This window comes from Cyrtonyx montezumae, unplaced genomic scaffold (genome assembly GCF_038088225.1).
Source record: "Cyrtonyx montezumae isolate F1298 unplaced genomic scaffold, pur_monq_1.0 scaffold_8, whole genome shotgun sequence".
In the NCBI taxonomy this organism is placed as follows: Eukaryota; Metazoa; Chordata; class Aves; order Galliformes; family Odontophoridae; genus Cyrtonyx; species Cyrtonyx montezumae.
In genome coordinates this window covers 30,561,104-30,576,888 of record NW_027072089.1, presented here as the reverse complement: position 1 = coordinate 30,576,888, position 15,785 = coordinate 30,561,104, and the positions used below count along the sequence as shown (strand labels likewise).

The window sequence follows — 15,785 nt, the reverse complement described above, 5'->3', positions numbered from 1 at the left end:
CTTAGGTAGGAGCTCAGAATCTGTTTCGTCTGTAGATGGCAGCAGTGGGTGCCTTTGGAGAATTAATTCCAGGTTCTTTCTTCCATTGTCCCCTTCATTTCCTGCCCAAGCCCACCAGCTTAAAATTTAATGTTTCTCCTATAAAATGGGGTTAATAAACACGTATTAGAAGTCTTGCTATTGTACTCTCTAATTTGGTGCAATCACATACGAGTGTGGAGCCTCAATATGTTCTTTGGTTCCCTAAGTGGCTGTTTTATGTTGTCATTAAAAATTTTTGAGCAGAAAGATGTGTTTCACTGTTTATTTCTATGCTAGTTCTGATGAGGACCTTAGTTTATGTTGTCTGAAAAAACCTGTCTATTCCAAAGGTAAAATATCTAATGTCTTATTAATAGAGAGAAAACGTCCTTGCTTCTCCATTTGGAAGCAAATAACAAGATGTGTACTGAATACCATAGGAGTTTTGTCATAATGTGCTTTCTTCAATGACAAGTCTAGTTAGAAAACAAACAAGTCATCCAGCCAGTGATTTAGCTCATGAGTTACTTGACTAATAACTCATGAGATTCTTGACAAATAAGTCCAAGGATCAGATATGCAAACCTCTCTCCGTCTCTCTTTCTCTGTACTACAGAGTTTGCGTAATTTGTTTAATAATAACAAAGGTCACAGCAATGCCTTTGTGCCTTGGCTAATTTAAGATGCTTCCCTTAAAGCTGCAGGAGCTTAGTTACCAGTTGGGCAAACAACTTACAAAGCTTCATAGAAATTTTAAAACCTGAGCTTGAGCTATAAGTATTTTAAAGGGTGGAAGTCAAGTGGATGGGGCTGGGCTATTCTGGTGGTGACCAGTAACAAGATGAGAGGCAACAGGCACAAACTGGAACATGAGAAGTTCTATCAGAACATCAGAAAGTAGTTTACTGTGAGGGTGACATAGCACTGGAACAGGCTGCCTGGAGAGGTTGTGGGGTCTCCTTCTCTGGAGATATTCAAAACCTGCCTGCATGTTTTCCTGTGCAACCTGCTATATGGAACCTGCTTTAGCAGGGGGGCTGCTCTAGATGAACTTCAGAGGTAGCTTCCAGCTGCTACAATTCAGTAATTCTGGAAATACTGTCCACAAATAATTTATTCTAACAAAGTGCTTGTACTAATTTTGTCATTTGTAGGACTGAGCAGGTATCATTGCAGTTGCTGAGCTGCTTCTTTCCTGAACTCACCTGGATTTTGCTGTGGAGCAATATAAAACTACATTTTAAATTAAGTAATTAATGAACCATAATGAAGAACTTGTTTGGCATGTTCACAGCAGCTCTATTATCTTTGAACCATCACTGAGATCTCATATAGGCAGAAAGACCTCTGTTCAATTTTCCAGAAGGCAGCTATGGATAGTGCATTGACCCACTGTTATCCTAAGAGGTTTTCCTAATGATTTATCTGGTGGAGATGAGTGAACCATGTACATTTGAGCAATATCCTGTAGTACTGCTTGGGATTCAGACACTGTTTTTTTACCTTTGAAAAAATCTCAGACCAATTGATTCCTTTATTAGAATGGTGCCATGAAAATAATAACGAATTTCAGGCACTGCAAGAACTGCTTAGTATTCTAATCCATAGATGGGAGGAAGCACAAGAAAGGGAAAGCAGTTGTCTTATAATCCCTATGAAGATATTGATTCGTGTCTCCTGCCCTAAGATCTAGAAGAACTATAGACTGCTCTTGCCAAGGGCTTGTGTCACCCTGTGTGGCACACAGGGAGGCTGAATACCAACACCTGCTCATTGTACCCTGCAGCTCTTTAAATGTTCTCTGGACTTTCTCAGTAGCATGATGGTTGTGTTGAGTGCTGATAGTACAGCTGGAGCAGACTCTTGCAAACACCTGCAGTTTTACCAGAGGAAAGTTTTAATCACTTGTCTCTGGACACAATGCAGTGTCTTCACGTATTATTACACAGAAAAGCTTTTCACAAATAAATATTTTAAAGTGTATTTTATTATACCTTTCAACTATAGCCAAAAAGATTTTTTTCATAAACCTTTGAGCTACAGAAATGTGCATACAAATTAATAAATATTTATAAACTTATGTGTAAACACACACATATGTAAAGACACATACATTCATATGTTTCCATAAATATCTATTGGCTTTTCCTTAACATGTCTGAGAAAATATATTCTAAGTTTGAACATGCATACACACACACAGGGGAAAAGTGGGACTGTGTTTTTTCTTTCCTTTAAGGTGTAAAGTGTCAAATTAATTTATTGAAGGGAATTTTATAATATATTAAACATAGACAAGAATTTATAAATAGATCTTTTAGAATGGAATTTTTATTATGCAATCATAAGAATAACAGTTCTTGACAGGCAGAAAATCATTAACTATGTCACATGCTTTGCATATGGTTTTAGTTTCAGTTTGTGTTATGACAGTAAGCCCTGAAACTTTTCTTGTATTGTGAGTTTTAAGGAAGTCTGTATGGGAAACCTGCAAATATGCAAATCTACAGGGTTTTTTAAATGAAAAATCTGTTGCGTGTTTCTCAAGGCCAATGTTACAGTAAGTCTACGTTTTGTAATTGCATTTGAAAAGAATCATGAGAACAGAATCTCTAGTTTAAACAACATTTTGTTGGTTCTGCTTTATTATAAACCAATTCTATTGAAATATTTTAGCTTTTTATATTTCTGTTGGCTTATAGACCCTATACGCTGCTTGCTCCTGTCAAGCTAGCTCTTGTGTTTTGATGACAAGATAAGTGTATTGAATTCAAGATAACTGTGAGTTGATATAAGGCATTCTCCCTGGTAGCACTTAATTGTTTGCCAACTGGTGCATGACACTGTTCTCCTTTTTGGAGTGCTCTTGTGGATAAAATATAGGGAATGCTAATAGCTGAGATCTTCAGCAGAGTTTTCACCTGTGAGCAGACATTCATGCATGGTCTTCATATTAAGAAGTAGGATTATGGGGGATGTGGATTTGTAAGTCTCAGTGTACCTGATGGCTTTCTGTACCAGGCAGGACTGGGGACAGACAGCATGGCAGCTGTTTGGGCAGGATGCATTTCGGTGGTAGAAATCATCTGGCTTCCAGCTTCTTTTCATTATGTCTTTTCTGTGTCTGGATGTAGCCTATAAAACTCCCTTTCTAATTAGGGTTAGTGGGACAATAAGATAATTCCTGTTTGTGAAGTACTCACAGAAATCTGGGACGGTTGTAAAGATGAAGAGGTCCAATTACTCTCGTTATGCATGCCAGGTATAAAATTAGAGGTTACTCTTCACCAATCAAATGTCCAATACAATATTACTTATTAAATATGAAACTTATTATACTGCCTTCTTCAGCTGTCTGCCCAAGGAAATTTCTGTTTGCAGCCAGTCCATTGACTTACCTCTTACTGGTGTGTCTTCTACACAATTAGTAAACATTGGATTTTTTTTTTAATCTGTTCCAAAAATTGTGCATAATGTTTCTGTCTTAAAAGGCTGTACATCCAGTTGCAGACTGACGTGATGTTCTTCTATAAAGTAAAACAGGGCTTTTGTTTTCAATTTTATTGAATGAACCCTGCTTATAAGCTATTAAGTTGATTCTTACGTAAGTTTTCAGCTTATGAAACATTCATATGGCTCAGTTTATGCTAGGTTGTACTAAAGTCCACTTCCCCGAATCTGCCTGTAAGTTGGGTGTAGTTTCATTGGTGATTTGAAAGAGACTAGGGACGTTTCAGGGAGGATAGGAAAGCATAGTGAAAGGATTTGAGCTGTCCTAGCTATGAGATCACCTTACTGACCTTTACTGGGCCCAGATGTGCAACCTCAGCAGGAGTCAGAACAAGAGGCTAGGAATAGCCAATGCCTTGATTAAGAAATTTAAATGCTTTGAGACCCAGACCCAGCACCTTTTTAGGCTGTTATGGTCACATTGTGCTCTTTAGGAAATGAGGAGCTTAGGTTCTCTTTTCAGGTTAGTACCTGGGTCGGGGTGTAGACAAACAGTCAACGCAACTTAGGGCAGTCATTACTGTTCTACAAGCTTGTTCACTGTTGACTGATTGTGTCACCTCATTCCTCAGGAGTGGTGTTCCTAAACTCACAAAAATCTGCAGGAGAATGGCCCTGCACCCTGCAACTATCTGTCATGGTGCAGTTGCCCTCAAGGCATGTCCTGCTGCCTTTGGGTGGTAGAAGGACTGAACCTGCTGCTCTGGCACTTCCTGCCTCTCCTTCCTGCTGCCAGCAGCCTTTATTTTTCCTAACAAATGCAAACAGAAGAGGGGATGCTCTAGTTCTAATGTTTACAGCTTAGCAGAGGTGGAACTGAATGAGACAAAGGATGTATGTACTTCCTTATAGCTTTTATGATTCACCTGGCAAGTATCACCGATCTGCAGAAGGACTAATCAAAGAGATCACAAGAATCCTTGCTATGTTAGGCAATCTACACAGAGTTTGGACTGTGAACAAATTCCATTTGTAGTAGATAGTGTGGTTAGGTTGTCTGCATGTGTCTGGTACTGATGCAGGCTGCGAGATGTCTGTCTATGAGCAGGCCTGGCTCCTTGCATGTCTTCTTCACAGGAGAACCTCAGGCCTGTTATGCACTTTGCTGCTGCACTGGGACAAATGAGCACAAAAGGTGAAACCATGAGGCATATGCACACAAAGCCAGTCACCAAGGTGGAAATGGCACAGTGACGTGTACTCTGATACAGCACTGTGTACTCAGGATAGGAGTTCTCTCAGCCTTGGGCACAGCAAGTCACTCACAAGTTCAAGTTCTGGGATGGAGTCACTTTTTTTTCCGTAAACTGGTTTTAAAAGTGATTAGAGGTAAGCTTGTTTCTTAGTACTTTGCTACAATTAAGAGTTGTCTCAGCAGCTGCTTGATAAGGTGAAGAACCACAGTGGTTGGGAGGGTGAGTGACCACAGGGTTTTCAGAGGTGCAGCTTCTTTTACTCTGATTGTTCACATGTACCTCAGTACTTTCTGCGTTTTATATGTGCAGTGTGATAATTAAAAAAAGTAAAATAAATTGCTGTGATACAATTTAAAAAATTATTATCGTTGCTTATGTTCTTCCTTTTTCTTCTGTTTAGGATCCAGTAAAGAAAAATGACTGCACCAACTACAAAGACAATCTAGGGTTATGTTTTACAGAGTAGACATGCATCAATGAAGTTAGCTTAATATTTCAGTTGTGAATATGGGAAAATTGAAGTATTTTTTTCTTTTATATTTAGCTTGCCATAATAAAAACATGTAACCAACTGTTGTCTGCATAAAGCACTACAAACAGGAAAAAGGACTCTGCTGTAGGAAAGCATTTAGATTTATTCTGATTTCCTTCATGAAAAACGAGGACAGAATGACAACAGTGACAATCTAATGCATGATGAAATTTACAAAGCAGAATTTTATTTTTTTAGTTGGTGGAATTATAGTCTATATAACTGATATTGGAGTAGATTTCTGGGTTGCTAGCAAATATTTCTACCAGGGACAATATTGTTGGGCTATACTGATAGTCTGTTTTAGAGGTCTTTCATCACTAATAACTCAGATATTCAGTTATCAATGGTTTAAAAATGACCGGAAAGGTACTGATCATGGGAAGCTGGATTGGATATTTCTAGTTCATTTTTTTCACTGTGGGATTTTTCTAAGGTAAGCCTTGTCTTTTTTTTTTTTTCTTTTTTTTTCTATTTTTTAATTAAAATGAGAATTTATACTGCTGTCATGTTAGTACAGCTTCAGGGACACTTGTGGTGCTAGCAATCATTAATCCACATAAGTAAAAGGAGTCTGCTGCTTATGCTTATGTCAGTTTTGCTGGAAATGCACATTACTTTTTAATTTTACTTATCAATAATAAACTTTTTGATTCATCAACTTTTTGATGAGGCATATTTATAAACATTTCTTGCTTTACAGAGAAATACTGTTTTAACTGATAAAGTGTAAGATTTTAAAGTGACACTAGAAAGAGAATTCATTTGGTTACACTAAGTAGGTGAGACAGCTGAAGTAAGAGGTAATTTGTAAATACAAATGTCTAACAGTACTTAGAAAACCACAAGATTTGGGAGAGAAATGAATTGTTGAGTCCTAAAGAAGGATGCTTTCTGTAGGGGCTGAGTTGACAGTGATTGGAACCTTTGTTTCCTGACAGGTATATGTCCAGGAAAACTTAAGATACGATAAATTAAAGATTCTTTAGCTTCTGTGGTGGTGTTGCTATACAGTTATCATTATCATCATAGAGATCATTTGGGCTAAGCTTTTACTTCTGTTTTAAAACTAATCTGAAAGATTTTGGTGAAAAGTCCTGAAGAACTGAATTTTAATTATTTTGTGTAAGTAACATGAAATAAACGCAGGAAGATATAGACTCCTCAGAGGCACTTAATAAAATACTTATTTTAAAAGCTTGCTTTATAAGTTCTTATACAAATTAAAGGACAGTAATGAAATGTATATTTATGTCAGTGTAAAACTTCCCCTTCCACACATATTCATTTTGTGTTACCATGGTTTAAGGTAAATGTTGAAGGTTTCACCACAGTTAACTTTTCCTTATCCATATTGTTTTTTCTTTTGTCCAACAGCTTTGCTTTCCTCTTGCTCCTTTACAATCCTGATGTCTTAGACTTTGCACAGGAGCATTTATTGCCAAGTTTAATCTTTCTGGTGTCGGGCATTAGAAAAGTTTAAAAACACTATATTTTGAAGGACAAAAAATATCCCTCTTCAGTTTCTCTGAATGGCTTCATGTTCAAATCCATGGGCAAGGGTTTGTTCACATGAGATGTACAATGATCCAGCCACAGGGACTTCACCACATTCTGCCTTTTAGGGAGATGTCTCAGGGCCTGCTGCAGCACACTCCTTTTTGTCCATTTCCAAGGCTTTTAATCTTCAGTTTTCAGTTAATCTGAGTTTGTTTCTTCCAAAGGAAATTAAAGCTCTGACCTCAGTTTCTTATAACTGATGATAAATGTTAAACCAGTAACTGCAGTGTCATATGGTAAGCCTCCCTTCTTCCCCTTTCTCTACAATGACATCATTCTCTGTAATCTGCACTCTATTCTGGTTTCACCTTTGACTTGGTTTTACACACCCGAGTTGCCCCTAAAATCTCCCTCTGATTTGTGCCTATCTTTTAAAACTCTCCTTTAAACATGAGGTTTCAGCATTCAGATTTAAGTTCTGATCATCTACAGTTTTGGTGAGGTAATCTTGATTTAACTCTTACATATATCTTTCATCTTTTCAATATTGTTGTTGCCTCTACAGACACATTTTCAGTGCATTACTTTATTTCCTACTCCTTCAAGTGAATAAATCTTACCACAGCTTCTATAGTTTTCACCGCTTCCTTCATACAATTAGCAACATCCTCTCTTAGCAGTTTGTTATCTAGTAAATCTAATTTTGTCTTCTGCAGTTAGTGCAATGTGGTCCTCTTGGTCCCTGTTCTCTATTGGATAAATTGTATTTTCTCTTATGCTGCTGCTTATGCTCATAAAAAAAATTCCCAGGTTGATATATATAACTGAGCCACTCCTCAAATTTCAGTTGTGTGATACTGCACACTGTAAGGTGTAAGTTGGTAACAGCAAGCTGACACCTGTGCTTGTACCTTGTCATCAGCTACTGTATACTTCCTATTACATCTGTTTTCTTAAGTGTATACATGTGCGCCTCCCTCCTGTCCCCTCCTCAGTCATCTGGTATACCCAGTAAAAGTACACAATGAGTCTCCCAGGTTTATATCTATAGTCAGTACAGTCAAAAGAGATATTGTCAAGAGTCAGGTTATAACTATTAAGGTGAGCTTACCCAGAGGGCAGGAACCTATCTTCTTCACCCATCGAAGAGGGAAATAGGGACCTAGACTCAGCCAGTGAACTGAGGATGCCCGAATTTGGAAGATGTTAATACACGCCACCAAACTCTCTTCATTTCTTTCTTCCTTTCTTTCTTCCTTCTCTTATGTCTTTTATACCTCTTTCTTTGTCTTTGGAACAGGGAATTTCACTGTGTTGTGTTTAATAGGAATTCATCTGGTTTTGCTATCGCATTGTCAGTGCTAAATAATAATTATGGAAGTCCTATGTGTATATATATGAATGTGTTATTATATATATGTAAAAAAGGAGAGAAAATTACTCAATATCTAATAAGGCTTTAGTTTAATTTAGTGGGAAGATTATTGACATACAATTAGATTTTATGCAGAACATTATTCTCTGAATGGAGTTTTTAAAGACAAAATGAAGTTGTTAAAGTGTGTATTAGCCATACTGACTACAATTATTTTCAGCCTGACCTATTTAAATGGGTCCCACAGTTGTTAATAGAATTGAGAACAGACTGCAGCATAACAGCCAACATTAAGAAGGTAACACAATCAGTGAATGCAGAAAAAGGGAACATTTCCCTGGAGTACCATATGAATCCACTGACTTGTAGCAGTTTTCAGCATGAGTCAAAGACACTTGAGGAAGACTAAATTTTAGCAAGGAATAACATTCCTGTCAGAACAGCAGACTATAGCAGCAGCTGCCATTGTGATACTGGCAGCTGCCATTGTACCTCTTGGTGCTTTGTGAAAGGATCAAAATGCCCTACATCTTTAAACAGATGAAAAGTGTTTTTTGCTTATTTGTAGATATAAAGTCTAAGTTCATGAAACAATAGAGCAAACTCTTAAGCTTGGTATTATTTCACGACGTTTCTTAAAAGATGAAGAGAAAAAAATCAGAATCAGTGTAGATGATCTTCAATTGTACCGGTACATCTTCAGGACCTGGTAAAACATTTCCAGACCAAGAGTGGTTCAAAAAATGTGGAGCGAAACTCATACAGTGCCTCTAGAAATTTATGTGTGCAACAAGGAGATCTGCAGAAGGTATTTAAGATAGGAAAGTATTTAAGATAGGAAAGTATTTAAGATATGAAGTCAGTGAGGTACAGATAGTTAATTAAAAGTGGAAAGTTTGTAAGGCTGCTGTGAGTGAGTTAGAAATCACATAATAACATGTACTTGCTAATACTTTCTTAACACAAATTTACTGCTCCAAGGTACTGACATAGTCACATCAGTTTCATGGACTTAATCCAAGCCTTCTGATACTTGGAAGATTAAATACAGTCTGCAGCAGAGAAGAAATTTCCTTAAAAATTTAAGATGTATTTATAGCTGCAAATTGTGATTGCATGACCAGAATTTAGAAGGGACTATTGTTGCTACCAGGTCTCTCTCACATCCTCCCTCTATAAAGCTGTAAATTCTAACTGGCACCCAAATCTTGATCAGTGTAGTTTGATGAGATGGGATGCATTTTGTAGTACTAGGACAGCAGTGGAGATTTGAAGACTAGGAAGGTGACATGAAAGGCAAGACAGATGGCTTGTGATGTATGAATCCACAACGCAACAAGAACAGTTGAATGAAGATTGAAACATGGTGCTGCTATGGTAATAGGTGCGTTAATATAGGAATGCAGCTTCCTCATGAGAGGAGCAGAGGAGCAGCACTGAGCTCTGCTCTCTGGTGACAGTGAAAGGATCTGAAAGAACAGCATGGAGCTGCATCAGAAGAGGGTCAGGTGGGGGTTAGGAAGAGGTTCCTTCCCAAGAGAGCTGTTAGGCTCTGAAACAGGCTCCTCAGGACAGTGGTCACAGCACTGAGCTGCTGGAGTTAAAGAAGCAAAGCTCTCAGACAGAGTTTGATTTTTGAGTGATCCCGTGTAGAGCCAGGAGTTGGATTCGATGATCCTCTTGGGTTCCTTCCAACATGGGATTGTCTATGATTCTATAAATACAACTATGATAGTTTCACAGCAGGCACAGTGTTTAGGTGACCTTTGTCACGATAAAGAAGAAAATTTGAGCCTGATCTGAGCTTTGAACATGACTGTGACTGTAGTTGTCCAATGCTAAGCCCCAAAATCAGATGTAGGCCCTTAAGATGTCCTAATATTGCACGACAAATTGGCAGTTGTGAATGGAAATTGTTAACTCCAAATACTAGCTTTGAGTTGTGAAAAATACCATAGTGTTCTATCTTATATCAATAGCAGCCTAGTATAACATGGTGGGATTAGAAGGAATATGCTTCTGAAAACTGACAAATGATTTCAGATGCGCATCCGACTGAAATATTCTTTTTACAGTTTGTCTGGTCTTTGCCTTGCATATCATCTGCCTTCTCAGCTGTGAGCTCTGCAGCCCAAAATTTGTGCAGCTGTTTCCACTTCTTACTGCCTGGCCAAATACAAACTCTGGTGATTGTGTCCATGGACAAAAACCAGCTTGGTCTACTCAACTGATTTTTTCCTGAAAACATTGCAAACTCTCCTGATGTTTATGTATCTGATGCAAGAACCAGATGTTTTGGAATCCTAATAGCTTTATAAACTGAAAAAGCTACAGTTGTCTTGCTGAGCAGTGTAGTCCTTTGCTTAGGATGGATTACTCAGAGAACAGTAAAATAAATGCCCAAGAGAATAACAATTGAAAACATTGTGCTTTAGAATAAATAATGGATCTAGAGCCAGCTCACAGAATCAGTGTGAATGGCAGGACTGCAGTCTGTGACTCCCTATCTGGAGAAGGACAAAACATCTCCACCTTAGGCTTCTTGATAGGGGTATAACTGCTGCACACCTAGAGTTGATGCACCCAGGTGTTTTCCAGCACCTTTTTCTCCTATGTCTCCACCTCATTCTGTTTTCTTAAACACAGGTGCAAAGATTACAAAAACAAGATCGGTGTCCTTTCTTAGCTACCAATCAAAACTTTTTTAAAATTAAAACTTAACTGTTCTCTTCCTTCTGATGTGCTATATCTAGCTTCAGGCCTGAAGCAAAAACCTCGGAAACAGAAATAAAATATAGGTTTTATTTACCTCCAAGCATGGCATTAAAGACATCCTGAACAGAATAAGTTCTTCATATAGCCAGTTAATTGGCTAACTAGTTTCATGTATTTTTGAGTTGTCAGTTCTTCTAAAAGAATTTTTCATTTAGTCTTAATTAAAAATAAACTATAACTGTTCTAGAAGTCATTCAGGTGCAATCATTTGCTGGAGCAAATGACTTGTTTATGTAAAACTACTCAGATAATCTTCTGTCCCTGGAGATCCATCTGTCTTGAAAGTTGTTTTCTGAAATTAAATTCTTTGTATGTATTTGGAACAGAACACTTGAGTGATTTTTTTTTAATTTTTATTTTCTTTGCAGAAATCCTATTGTATGTTTATAGTTCAATAGATATTATCCTTGGGTTTTATAGACCTTTATGAGCAGGATGTTCACAGCTGGGTGTTCTCTAATTCTCTTCGAAGAATACATAGAAAGTAAATGAATATCTTTGAGAGACTGAGAAGAGCTGCTGAGGGAATTTTCAGAAACACGGTGTCTTTCAACAAATAAAACCCAACGAAGTAATACTTGTAATCTTCATTCAAGCAAGTCTAGTAATTGTTACAGTGCAACAGTATCAGTGGGCATAAACAAATGTCAGATGTCACTGACACCGTTTAGATATTGTTCTAGATTTTATTTTAGCAGAAGGTACATTCAAAGATAACATATGAATGGAGAATGAAATGGAAAACATCTTTGTTAGCCAATATACTTTTATAGAAGTGTTTATTAAAAAAAAAAACACAACCATGGTCTAACCAAGTCTCTCTATCTCTCTCTCTCTCTCTTTTTTTTTTTTTTTTAATAGATATTGGTTTGCCTTGAAGTATGGCTGCCAAGCTGCATTTAGGCAAGAAAGTAGTGGAGATGGATCAGAAGCAGACCCTCCCAACATCATTCAGAAACAAGCTATTGATGTACTGACTGATATTAACATGCTTAGGGTATTCAAGACTTTTCTTGAGACCACACCACAGCTCTTTGTTCAGATTTACGTACTCATGGAACACAACAACCATAATTTCTATCAATGTGAGTCTTTCACTGTGATTTGAAAGTTGAGTATCTTACCTAAAACCATAACTCCAATTATTGGATAATATTTTAAACATATTTTGGTAAATGTATACTCCACTGTATAATTGTTTTGCCTTTCATTATAATTTCTGTTTTAGAGAGATCTGCACTGTTAGGTAGCATTCTTTGGTAGTCCATGAGTTGACAGGTACTGAGATAAAATGATCAGATGAATCTCATCTTAAATACTGTCACGTGAATGGTCAAGTCTCAGTTATAGATGCCTACATAACAAGCATCCCTGTCTCAACATCAGTTGCCAAAACTCAAACTATCTGTGGACTATTTGCAACACCTTAAGAGTTTCTAAGTCATCTGTGCGTGCAAATGACAAAGACAATGACAACTTTTATGAGACGAGCAACAGAAAGAGATCCCAAGTAATTATAGATGTCTATCTTGATTTAGTCAATTAAACTGAGCCTTAAAATTATGGTGGTTTGTTCAGGAGCACAGAGGAAATATGAAGTTAGCATAAAGATAGTGCAAAGAAAGAACAAACTTGTCCAAAACTTCAGAAGTTCTAATGTAAAAGAAATTCCTTATCTAAAGTCTAACATCTATTTTTGTGTTTTATTTAGATGCTGCCATTATTATTTCATTTTGTGGTATTTCCTTTTCAATGGTTGATTACCAAATATCACTACGAAAATCTCTGCCTGATAAAGAGGAATTTAGAGTGCTTCCCAAGTTAGTGTATCTCTTCTATAAACTGCTTACCATCACTTCTTGGATACTCAGTATATCACTGATGACTCTACTAAGCATTAGAAGTTCCATAATTCTGTTGATACTTCTTTGGAGCTGTGGCTTTGCCTGGACTTTGAAACAGCACACAACATTTTGCAAGTCCAAGGAGATGGAATATCTGTACAGAACTGTTGTTGGAATCATTATACTTTTTACTTTTTTTAACACAAAGGGGAGAAAAACAAAAGCTTGCATTTCTATTTATTATGCTACTCACACCTTTGTAACTGTAGGCATTTTGTTTGTATGTTTGTTCTGGAAACCTGCTGTTCTCAAACAAATACATTTTACAGTCGTGAGCATCTTAACTATTCTCAGTCTGATGTTAGGTATTATTTTTCTTGTTGTTTATTACAAGTATTTTCACCCCACTATTTATTGCAAACAAAGGATGTTTTTTGATGAAGTTGATAGAAAGGGAGGAGACAACATGGAAGTTGGTAGATTTCAAAATTTCCTAATGCAATGAGCAGTATAGGTTTTGATGTAGACAGCAAAGCAAACACTGCAGTGTCCTTCTCTGCCTTTCTTATGTATTTTCACTAAGTAGCACATAACAGACGAGTTATTGGCTCTGAATAACTTTTCTGTGATGCTGTATAAAGCCTTTATAACATGAATATTTTCCTATGTTGTGGCCAGTGTTACTTTTTAAAAGGAATCAATTTATCCATCCAACCCAATTCATTGTTTCAGTTTTCAGCAATGCAAATAAAACATATGAAAAGCTAGAAGCAAGTCATATGAAAGTTAGCATTACTGATGTATTCTGTTTATTTATGTTAATTCTGTTAAAAGCAACGCTTACTTTTTTGCTGGAAGGAAAGATGAGTGTATTTGAAATGCTGAGGAGTGGTGAACTGTGAGCTGACAGTTTCTTCCCATTACTGTAAGAAATAGTTTTTATATAGATGAGCATAGCTACAAACCTTACAGTCCTCTCCTTAATCTTCCCCTGAAGAAGAAAACTTTGATTTATGACCCAATCACTGTCATGCTACAGGAAAACATGAGGAGATATATTCAAGCATTTTATCTTCTAGGTGTTTTAATGACTCCTTTATTGCTTTTGTTTTGCTAATCTTTCACACCCCTTTTATTTAGGAGTGATGCCAGTTTGTTATTCTGGAACATAATAGCAGCCTGAGTGATTTATTAACAGCAACATGTGTCTCAGAAATAAAGGAAGAACTATCTTCCTTGAAGCTTTCTTCTCCTCTGAGCTCTAGGATTCAATACTTAAATGCTGGTTTCCACGGAAGGAGGAAGCTATGCAAGGTATGTAGTGGTACAGCTTCTTTTGTCTTTGTCACCACCCACAGCCTCTTTAGAAATAAAACCTAAAGTGAAGTCTCTCAGAGCTGCTGGGTTTTACACCTGAGTTATGAAAAATGGCTGCTTCTCTCCTTTTCTCCTCCAATAATTCACATCTGCAATTAGCATAGCCACAGGCAAAGGGAGGAAACAGTGCTTGAGAAAAGAGACTACAGATCAGCACAGTTGATAAACTTTGCCAGGAACAAAACCTGTTAGCATTATTGATTGACAGAAAACATCTCTGAAACTCTGGGGGAAGTTTCCTTCCTGTTGTGTTGTCAAACCTATTGCTTTCACAGTTCTCTTCACCATACCAACTATTTAAATCTCCTTAATTCCATTTGAGGGAATTATTTTCTATGTGCACAGCATGGACTGCATCATTTATCTGAGGGCACACATGGAAAAGCAGTGTAGTAAGAAATTACTTCTAAAAATCCCTCATTTGCAACGAAAAAAAAGCAAAAAACAACACAATTCATGAGACTTGAGCAATGGTTTTCCTTAAATAAATACATAAACCAACACTTATTTTTACTCTGGAAAAGAGATTTGTTCGCCATGCAAATACTGCGAAAGGAAGAGAAAGAGCATAAGACTCCATCCTTCTTTATATAACATGTTTGTCCAAAGTTCTGTCTCCTTTATCTGTAGTGTATTCATTAGTAGTGCTGGTGCTTTGGCAGAAAAACGTGGTTTTATACTACTTTTTCCACATACACACACAAAAATATCCTAAATAACGAATACTAAAAATCCCTTTATTTCAGTCTACACTTTTATTGTTCGCTCATCTGAAATCATGAGAAGGGGCTATGAGAAGGCAGGGTAGACAAGTGAGAATATTATCTTGCAGAAAATTACTTTTTTTTTTCCCTAACTACTACTTGGAAGAAGACCTCAAATTTTGCACATTATCTGGGAAGCAGATCTCTAGGGAAACATGAGCTTCTGAGAAACTGAGCATCAGACTTTCAGCCCTGGGGCCTCCAAGTTGTCTGCCTGCCTGCCAGATGCTAGAAATGTGGAGCCTGAGTTGGGCTGGAAGGTTAGTTTATGCTGAAACAAAACAAATTTGTCCTGGTGACTTTTTCTTTCCCCTTTGAGCAAATAGACAAATTCCAACTGAAAGTATTTCATTGTCATATCTCCATCTGACTCTTAACACTCATTTTCTTTCATGAAAGAAAAACTCCACGTTGTGCTGCTTTCTATTGCTCCCATTTTGCATTCTCCATAGGTCTTATTATTCTGTCTTCTGAACTATGGAAGAAGATGCTATATGGAAGTTAAGTTTGCAACAAAGGGATCTATGTGGCAATTTACATCACACTAACACATGCACACACAGACACACCTTATACTTAAATTTCATTCCCCATTTTATGCTTGTGTGTTCCTGGGGATCTAAGTTCAGTCTTATTCTCAACCTAGGAACTGATCCTTTGGGAAGCCACACAGGTTCTTTTCATAAAGCTTAAACAGATCCTTGATACCCTACCACAGATATTGAAAAATCTCCTATCAGACAGTCTAAACAAGTAAATTCCTGTCAGCATGTCTCTTGTAGACTTTTTTTTCCCCCAGTTTGAATACCCTCCCTTACTTCTTGAACTTGCATTCAAAATTTTCTCTTAATCAATGAATTCAATGACTTTGAATACATTTGGTCATTCTAA

General features: G+C 37.1%; 1 protein-coding gene across 2 annotated transcripts; it reads left to right on the top strand.

Annotated features, from left to right (window-relative positions):
- The first annotated feature begins 4,544 nt into the window (after positions 1 to 4,544).
- Positions 4,545 to 13,496, top strand: XKR9 (XK related 9). 2 transcript variants are annotated; one of them, XM_065752552.1, is made up of 3 exons: positions 4,545 to 4,860; positions 11,771 to 11,994; positions 12,621 to 13,496. In XM_065752552.1, exons 2-3 carry the CDS (start codon positions 11,898 to 11,900, stop codon positions 13,256 to 13,258), a joined length of 735 nt encoding a protein of 244 aa, XP_065608624.1. In that variant the 5' UTR covers positions 4,545 to 4,860; positions 11,771 to 11,897; the 3' UTR covers positions 13,259 to 13,496. The 2 variants fall into 2 exon arrangements, with proteins under 2 accessions (XP_065608624.1, XP_065608625.1); XM_065752553.1 differs by lacking the exon at positions 4,545 to 4,860 and adding an exon at positions 5,406 to 5,695.
- Positions 13,497 to 15,785: the final 2,289 nt, after the last annotated feature.